Raw genomic sequence first — 10,106 nt, forward strand, 5'->3', positions numbered from 1 at the left:
TAGGTCCTTCACCTCCTTGGTAAGATTTATTCCTAGGTATTTTATTCTTTTTGATGCAATTGTAAATGGTATTATCTTTTTGAGCTCTCTTTCTGTTAGTTCATTATTAGCATAGAGAAATGCAACTGATTTTTGTAGATTGATTTTGTACCCTGCAACTTTGCTGTAGTTGTTGATTGTTTCTAATAGTTTTCCAACAGATTCTTTAGGGTTTTCTATATATACAATCATGTCATCTGCAAATAGTGAGAGTTTCGCTTCTTCGTTACCTATTTGGATTCCTTTTATTCCTTTTTCTTGCCCAAGGCCACTTTTAAATAAAAAGTGAGCCAGGGATTCCCACCCAGGTCTACCTCTTACACCTGTCTGTGTTCTTTTCACTCTCTAAGAGGTTTTCAAATTACAGGTCACAATGGTGATAGTGAACTCAGTTTGGTGGGTTCACCAACATTTAAAAATAAATAAATAAAAAGAACAGAATGCAATGGGATAGCATAATTAAAAAATAGAGTGTTATCACATCTGTCATATGTGTGTCTGTTGTATGTGTTTTTTTTTCCAACACCACCAAGCAGTTAACTCAATTCTGACATTATCTATCTGGAGATAGCATCAGATCCCACAGGGTAAGGGCTCAGTCCTGTATGACTGCCCCTCCCCTCTTCCGACGCCAAGCCAATCCAAGTCCAGGTTGTCACTAGTGCTTCTGAGCAACAGACCAGCTATAGATCAGAGGTTCCCATGACCCCTTTCTTGGGTTCAATTAATTTGCTAGAACAGCCCACAGAACTCAGAGAAACATTTATTTACTAGATTACCTGTTTATTATAAAAGGATATAATTCAGAAACAGCCAGATGGAAAAGATGCATAACATAAGGTATGTGGGAAGGGGCGTGGAGCTTCCATGCTCTCGGAACAAGCCACTCTTCTCCAATCTCCATGAGTTCACCAACCCAGAAGCTCTCTTTTTGGGTTTTTATGGAGGCTTCATTACATAGGCATGATTGATTAAACCATTGGCCATTGGTGACTGAACTCAATCTCCAGCCTCTCTCCCCTCCCTGGAAGTGGGGTTAAGAGGGGACTGAAAGTTCCAACCCTCTAATTACATGGTTGCTTCCCCTGGCAACCAGCCTCCATCCTTAGGTGCTTTACAAAAGTTATGGTATTAACATAAACTCAGGGGGCCGGCCCGGTGGTGCAAGCGGTTAAGTGCGCGCGCTCCGCTGCAGCGGCCTGGGGTTCGCCAGTTCGGATCCAGGGCGCGCACCAACGCGCCGCTTGTCAAGCCATGCTGTGACGGCGTCCCATATAAAGTAGAGGAAGATGGGCACAGATGTTAGCCCAGGGCCAGTCTTCCTCAGCAGCAAAAAAGAGGAGGATTGGCATTGGATGTTAGCTCAGGGCTGGTCCTCCTCACAAAAAAAAAAAAAAAAAAAAACATAAACTCAGGAGTGGTTGAAAGGCGTTTGTTATAAATATTGAGCCACCTTTATCATGCTTATCACTTAGGAAATTCCAAGGGTTTTAGGAGCTCTGTGCCAGAAATGAGACAAAAGCCAAATATATATTTCTTATTATAAATCATAATATGTTTCCATGTGTGTTATGATGTAAATGTTTTTCTTGTGGGTTGTGGTCAGACTTTGAAAGCCACTGCACTAGAACACAGTTAATCTGTCTAAACCTTAGCAAAACGTTGGTATGCAGTATAGTTAACTACCTCACTGCAGGTTCTTATTAAAGCAGTCCCCAAATCTGCTTTGGATCCCTCCCATCATATCCTCAACGTTACCAGTGTTGTATTCCATCAAACTTGATTGGCAGAGGACTCTCCCTCTACCCTGATACCAGTTGTTTCATTATCGAACCAAAAGTGGGTTCACCTCCTGGCAGAGTTAAAATCAAACTCTCAACCAGAAGTAGTTGTCACACAAAGTAGAATTTATTTGCAGCAAATAGGAGACCATGTGGAATCGTTACCAAAGTTCTGGCTGTCTCTGAACAAAGGGAAGCAGGGGCCTTTTATTTTGGCTGGGGAATGAATATTCAAAAGGGAGAGATGAGCATTCGTTTGCGCAGGCTCATTTGGAAAACATGCTTCCACATACACTGCAGGTTATGGTAATAAGGCCTAAGCTCCTCCTGGAGAGGAGATCTTAGCATTAAAAATGAGGCAGAGGTCATAGGCCTCGCTCTTGTGGTGGGGCTTGGTCTGGTTCAGGGTGGTTGTTGATTGCATCTCTCAGTTAAATGCTTCTGAACCCACCCTTGAGTTCTTTGGGGGCAATTAGTGAGTGCCAGTCTGACATGTAGTCACAGGAACATGGGTTGACACAACGAAGTCCATGCCCAGGCATTTCAGCAAGCCCAGGAGGGCCCCTCATGCATGACAAAGTCTGTAAATTAGAGAGACGTCATCATCTGGTGTAAAAGATGACAAAGTCCATACCTACATCTTGAATCATTGTTATTTTTCCATTACTAAGTTGTCATGAAATAAGAGACTTTACAATCCAGCACACTAATAATAGATTAATAGAGGTGGAAAGAGCACGATTCATTTTATAAGCAGTAGCAAGTTTTACAGTGAGAGGAAGTTTTGTTAGTAACAGTGGTTATTCTTTATGAAGGCCCTATATTAATATTGAGGATCCAAAGATGAATAAGGCTGGAGCTCAAAGTCCAGTGGGAGTTGCAGGCACAGTAACGTCACAGAGGAGGAACTAGAAGGGGATGTAATGTAACATTAGCTGCCATAGTAATTAGTTCAACATTATATAGCAAATTTAAAGAAGGAGCTTTGGTAGTGTGGTGAAAATAACTAGATTGGTTTGAATCCAGGGATTGGTATTTATTTCTGCATATTGAGTGAAATGGAAAATATATTCTACTCTCCGGTCAAGCCTATGTAATAGAGAGAATGAAAAATTTAGATTCTTATTGAAATGCTATCCTATTTTAAAAGAAAAAAAGATGAACTTAGAATGTAATATTGTCCTTGTATTTTAGAGCTGAATTAGCAAGACTAGTATCCCAAATGCTCCTTTATTTGTTAGCTTGCTTTCTGGATATGATACCAGATTTGGGAAGACATCTATGAAAAAGAACAAAGATCCATAATTTTCTTTCATCCACTAAACATTTTTGAATTGCTGTCTCTGTGGTCAGCATTGTTTCTAATACTTACCTTGACTGCTTTCTGTTAATCCAGGGAGAGGACGCTCTTCTCACACTGTCAACAACTAGCTGAGCAGCCTGTCACTCTCACCTATTTTTCAAGGAGGTTTCCCATCTGTTCCTCAGTCTGGGGAAAGCTTATCCTTCAACTTCTAGCTCTACTTTACAAGGAATTTTTATGTTTACTCATTAAATTTCTCTTAACAATACTTTTGTAAGAGAGCCCTTTCTCAATCTGTACTCTCTTTTGTGAGAATGTAAAATAACTCATTTAAACAGAACCTGGCAGACAGGAAGAACTCAAATGCTGGCTAATTATCTACTTGCTCATTATCAGTTAATACCTTTATGATATTCTCATTGGTAGCAATATGTGATACAAATTCGCTTCCTTGTTAAAACAGTATTTTCTTGAAAGCAAACTGAGTCTTACCTCTTTTCAAGAATTAAATGTCTAGTATTATTCTGAAAAGGGCCACAGCCCTGTGTGGTACATGGTGCCACGGGATCCATGTTTTAGGGAAGGAAATGGAGGCAGAGAGTTTCAGTGAGCTTGCCCAAGGTCTTACTGCTGGCACATGGTAGAGCAGGGCTTCTGACCACCAGCTGGCTTCAAGCCTACACTGGTGACCACTCTGCACTGCCTAAGGAACTGGCTGCTTTAAAACGTGGCATGATAGAACGGACTTGTGATTACCAGCATGTGAAAGTGGAGCCCAGGCTTATCTCACCTCTGCCTCTCTTTCTGGCTTTGGGTCATAACTTCTCCAGACCTTGATTCTTACCCCTCACCGCCACCCCCCCCCCCCAAAATGGAGATATTGAGTCAAATGATCTCTTTGCTACCCCTTTTAGCTCAAATTCTGAGTCTTTTTTGTGAATCAGCAGGGAAGGGGGAGGAGTACAAGGTTAATAGCCCTTCATTGTTAAGGAACAAGGATACATGCTTTTGCGAATGAGTTTTCGATGTTCCTAAAGGAAGCCTGAAGGGCATCAGATCAACAGAGCAGTTAGGGAAAACCCAAGAAAGAAAGAGAAACATGAGAAACTGGATATGTTGCTCATCTAGAAAATTAAAAACAGAGCTAGCCCTGATGGCCTAGTGGTTAAAGTTCTGCCTGGGTTCAGTTCCCGGACGTAGAAGCACACCACTTGTCTGTCAGTAGCCATGCTGTGGCAGCAACTCACATAAAAGAAATAGAAAGACCTACAACTAGAATATACAACTATGTACTGTGGCTTTGGGGAGGGGAAAAAGAAAAAAAGAGATTGGCAACAGATAGTAGCTCAGGACGAATTTTTCCAAGCAAAAAAAAAAAAAAAAACCACTTTAGAAAAAAAGGTAGAGGGCCGGCCCCATGGCTTAGCGGTTAAGTGCGCGTGCTCAGCTACTGGTGGCCTGGGTTTGGATCCCGGGTGCGCACCAACGCACCACTTCTCCGGCCATGCTGAGGCCGCGTCTCACATACAGCAACTAGAAGGATGTGCAGCTATGACATACAACTATCTACTGGGGCTTTGGGGGGAAAAATAAATTAAAAAAAAAAAACAAAAAAAAAAACTACATATGCTTTTAAAAAAAAAAGGTAGAAAATTAAAAATAAAACAAAGAAATTTTGGGAAAGCAAAATGTAGATTAAGAGCCCCCCTGCCCTCCAAATCAAATAGACTATCATACCTAAATTTCTTTCACTTCAGAATGAAGAAATACTTGAAAGCTGTCATGATGGGGAGAACCCTGAGCCAGAACAGCTTGGCAGTCCTGAAGATCTTTGCCCCAGCAGGTAAGAGTGCAGGTTCCTTTGTAAAAGTCATTTTAACCTCTTGTGGGGGAGGGGTAGAATATCCTCTGTTTTAAATTTCGTCACTTATCTTTCCCAGATAAAATCACATATTTATTCTGTATACTAACCTGCATTTATGTACCTGAAAATAAAACTCATGAATCTCATAAAAGCAACAAGCAAGAGCTGAAAGTAATATCTTATAAACCAAGCTTCCAAGGATATTGTTAAAAAACAAAATTCCACTGAGTAAATTTTAAAGATCTTGCTGGATTTATTTGGTGATGCGTGAATCGGGCAGCATCCCATCTAGCAGATAGAAAGGAGTTCTGAGGAGCAGAACAAAATGAAAGATTTTTATACACAGAAGGAAGTGGGACAAGGAAGTTATACTAGTAAAAAGGGATTGGTTGTGGCAAGGTCACTTCCCTTTGAGGGAAGGTGGGAGTCTTTCAGGCACATCACCTCACTAGTGCTGACCAGGTGATTCCAGATTGACTGGTTTCAGATTCCACTCCTCGAAGAGGCTGAAACTGTAATTGAGTGAGGTATTAAGTCTTGGGTTGGTGATGTGGGGTTTAGTGTAAGTGACTCCATTTTGGGCCTGTCTTTTTTTTTAAACAATTACCTCCTTTTGATTGGGCTTTCAGCTTAACTGAGAGATATGATCAAAATTTAAGGCGTTAACACCATTCTCAGCTGCCACTCTGAAGTTCTTGCAGTTTTTGCTGACCCTCTGTGTGGTATTCACAGGTTGTGACATTTTTTTGCTGAATCTCTGGTATCCACAGGTCATGACTTCAGGTTCACATTTTTTAATTGGTCATTCTCTTCATTCCTTTTCTGATGTTCCAGTCTTAGGGAGATCATTTGCTTCAGGGTTAGTGGCTGCAAACATTCACTTAAAGCTTTTGAGAGAATATAGCACACACAGGGAGACTACTATGATTATTATAAGCAGGGTAATTCCCAGTGTCTGGAGTACACTTCAGAGTCATGGTCCCCAAGACCCAAACCAATCAAAAGCAAATAAGTCAACGAAAGACCCTGTTGAAGGAGTCACTTTCTTAAGCCAAGTGGCTTGTTCAGTGATCTCATGTAAGTGACTTTCAACTTTCCCAGAAGTGTTAATCCAGATGCAGCAAGTGGTGTTGGCCACAGCACAGACACCTCCTTGCTCAGATAAAAGATAATCAAGAGCTGTCCTATTATCAAGAACAACTTTGGCCAGAGAGTCTAAGGAATTTTTATTGGGCAGCTATTGCTTTAGCAGCAAATTCTGCAATATCTTCAAGAGTTAAGGAGAGCTTCCTTATCATAGCCTCATTTGCACCTACTCCTAGCCAGGAGAGCAGTGATCTACCAAAGAAAGGAAATTTTGAATCATGAATGCCTCCTGGTAATTCCTGTTTGAGTCTGTGGCTCAGGACTGGAAAAGTGACAGCTATGGAGGCCATTAAAATTTAAGGGTCTTTAGAGCACACAGGCAGTTTTATTCTGGTTACTCTTGCCTTGTCCCTTTCTTTGTACAGAGCCTGGATGCAAGGTTCCCTGGGTTTGGAGTTGTTAACCAGAGGCAAGAAAATAGACCCCCAGGGTTAGAAAGCCTGACACGATACAGAGGGGGCTGAGTTTGTTCCACAGAAACTGAGGCATTGGAAATCAGGGAAAAGTTTGTGATGGGCAGAACTACAGGATCACCAGAATCATGGCAAATCCAACAGACATTTGGAGGTTGGATTACCCTCCTTTGCAATGGCCTGAGATATGTGAACAATGCTATTATCTTCCAGGCTAGAGCAAGGCAAAAGATGGACAAAAGAATCATAAAAGACCTTCATGGGGGCCAGCTCAGTGGCGTAGTGGTTAAGTTCATGCGTTCCACTTCGGCAGCCTGGGGTTTGCAGGTTTGGATCCTGGGCACAGACCTATACACTGCTTATCAAGCCATGCTGTGGCAGGCATCCCACATATAAAGTAGAGGAAGATAGGCATGGATGTTAGCCCAGGGCCAATCTTTCTCAGCAAAAAGAGGAGGATTGGTATAGGATGTTAGCTCAGGGCTAATCTTTTTCACCAAAAAACAAACAAACAAACAAAAAAGTGTAAGAATTAGGAAAAAGATGGTCAGAGAGGGATGGAGGAATAGAAAGAAATGTTCTTGATCTGACATCTTGGGAGGAAGCAGTCTGCCTCGATGTTGGCTACTTCTCTTCCTAGTCAATTCGATTTTGAGGTCTCCAGCCTTTGCACAGGACCAGATGTGAGGTGGGGCCTTCTTCAGTTGTGAAATATGCACCCAAGGGTTGACACCTTGTAATTTGGCAGTGGTGTCAGTGGTCAAGAGTTCTTGGTAGGATCCTTTCCATGAGTCTCACTTTTGTAAAAGCATCAGAGTAAAACAATAACTGTCTGTTAATGACAAAAGACTTAAAAATCCCCATTGTTAAAGATCTGATGAGAGTTCATTATACTGGAGCTGACAAGGAAATTTGGTTATCTCTGTAACATACAATATTTTAAGATAACTAGAATTATGATTGATAACATTATACCAGGACATATCAGACTTTAGGAATTTCATACAATTTCTGGAACGTTTATAATGTATACCTATACAAATACAACATAGTATTCTTCTTAATTGACAATGCTTCTCATGTAATTTAACGTATCAAATAAGCCCAATTAGTTTAACATCTCCCTTTTTATAAGGAGAGAGGACAAATCTTTTAAGATATTTCAGGGCCCCTCTGGAAAATCCCCAAATTATTTTGAGGTCAAAAAGACTTCATTTAGAATTTGATTTGAGGAAGTTGTAAACAGTATCCATTTAACCAAAGTGACAATAGTAGATGTTAAAGGCAAATGCAGAAGGTTACATAGTTGTGAGCAAAACTTTAGCTATTTTAATATTGAGAAGATTTGGATTTTCTTATGTAATCAAATAGCTGATAAAGACAACGTGTAGCACAGTAAATTATTTTGTTAAGACACAAATTTTTGCTTTCCAGGTAGATTACCCAAAAGGTTAAAAACAAAAAACTTTCACGATCTCTTATCAAGAGCAGGCCAATAATTCAAGAAAACTTTGTCGCTTTAACAGAGAGAAAACCAAATTCTAATTTTGCACCAGTGTATTTTTGGTATTAAAATTTACTCATTCATTTAAAAAAAAAAAAAAACTTAATTAGATCCATTCCAATCTTAGCCAGCTTGACCACACATAAAATTCCTTTCCTAAGATTCCTTTTTCACAATCCTTATACAACTTTCTTTTTTACATTCCGATTTTGCTCTGTTTTTCCTCTTTCCCATTCTGAAATAACCAGCCTCACTCTAGGACAAAATTACTTTCTTTTCCCTCAACAAAAATGCATCTCTATTCTTTATACCTTCTCTTACTGAAAACACACATCATACTTTCCTTGCATACAGAGATGTTTTCCTTACTATTTCTAATAGCTTTAATTTATGTATATTAGAATTTTTAACCCTTAAAAAACCTTAATTTCTAGTGAAAATAAAGAAGTAAACAATTGTGAACTGTCTGTTACACTTTACATTCTTTACAGTGGCAAATTTATGAATACATTTCATAATTTCTAGAAACACATCCTTCCTCATAGTACAGTTTTTCAATGTGGCATGTTTACTAATAGACCCAAACATTTTTAGTTCCTCTTCAAAGGAAAGCCAAAGTGATAACTAATGTTGATATTGATTGAATTATTGGTTTAAAAGCATTTAAAGGCTATAGGTTCCCAAAAGACACAATTTATACAAATTTAATGCTATTTTTGGGCTATGAAAGTGTTTGCATGCATGTGAATGCTCTACAGTTCAGAAAACCTGAATTAGGGCAATAAAGACCAAAAACAAAAGGAGAAATTCATTTTTTTTTTTAATTTTCTTTATACTCAGAATCCCCATCATCACCTCTGTTCTAGCACTCTTCGTGTTGTTTACACCCACACCATTTGACTTCTTGACTTCTGAGCTGCTTTTACACCCAGGGTCTATCGTAATGTTTAGCTCTTAGCAGGCCTCCAAAAAAAATGCCTTTAGAATGATCGAACAAACGTCTTTAGGAACTTGCCCCTTGATTAAAGCCAATATTAGTTTAATTTAGACTACTTTATACTTTTTCACTTTTAAGCTATACTCAAGGAAACATATGGGCTGTTATTGATTGAAATGTATCTTTGTGTTATAATAAATGGCCCAATTCGTCATATCTGAAAGTGTGATTTAGTTGGGTTGTCTCTGAAAAGCACCACTTGGCAAAGTGTTCTGTTGTTTTCCTTAAGTGACAGTATATCTTTTGGGACTCTCCTGACTATTGCTACAACTCATACCTACTTTTATAATTGTAATTTTACTTTTATAAGACTTTTATAAAAGTCTTAGTTAAATGAGTCCTTTAAGTTAGTTGAATTATTGTATTAATTTACAGTAGATCATTAAATCATACTTCTAATGAGAAATACAAAGGAAAAAAGTTACAGCATTTAAAGAAACAAAAATTTCTTTATGATTCTTGCAAAAGAACCTTGAGAAAAGGCAAAATTAGGTAGTGGATTAAGCAGGAGATAGGAGAATCTATAAGACTACTGTTTTCTACCACCAGCTTTGAATAAACACCTTAGGATCACCAATCTTTGCTGCAACAGTTTAATTTATAGTTCCTTATTCATTTTTTATTTTATAGATTTGTTTTTATGCATAAATAATATAGTCATGTGCTGCATAATGACATTTCAGTCAACAGCAGACCACATATATGATGGTGGTCCCATAAGATTAGTACCATATAGACCAGGTGTGGAGTAGGCCATACCATCTAGGTTTATGCAAGTTCTATGATGTTCATTCAGTGACGAAACTGCCTAACGATGTATTTCTCAGAACATATCCCCATCATTAAGCAACACATGGCTGTACAAATTTGTTGGGGTCAGAGTTGATAGGTACAATATACTTGGCATATAGTTAAGTATTTGGATTTTGTTGAATAAATTATAAACTTTTAAGTAGTATAGGTAAAATGTTATACCAGATAGTGTCATTAAGGGTTCTGAATAATTAATCTCTTTTCATGTTTGGATGGCTTGCCAGAATAACATTACTTTATTATATT

General features: G+C 38.9%; 1 protein-coding gene across 8 annotated transcripts in view; it reads left to right on the forward strand.

Moving 5' to 3' along the window:
• The window catches only part of MCF2L2 (MCF.2 cell line derived transforming sequence-like 2), a 230,930-nt gene that overhangs the window by 142,445 nt on the left and 78,379 nt on the right, over positions 1–10,106 (forward strand). For all 8 annotated transcript variants that reach the window (XM_058556251.1, XM_058556257.1, XM_058556258.1 and 5 more), the window contains one exon: positions 4,881–4,966. In XM_058556251.1, the coding sequence (XP_058412234.1) occupies positions 4,881–4,966 (86 nt within the window). The remainder of the gene's footprint in view (positions 1–4,880; positions 4,967–10,106) is intronic.

Source organism: Diceros bicornis, chromosome 15 (assembly GCF_020826845.1).
Source record: "Diceros bicornis minor isolate mBicDic1 chromosome 15, mDicBic1.mat.cur, whole genome shotgun sequence".
Taxonomy (NCBI): domain Eukaryota; kingdom Metazoa; phylum Chordata; class Mammalia; order Perissodactyla; family Rhinocerotidae; genus Diceros; species Diceros bicornis.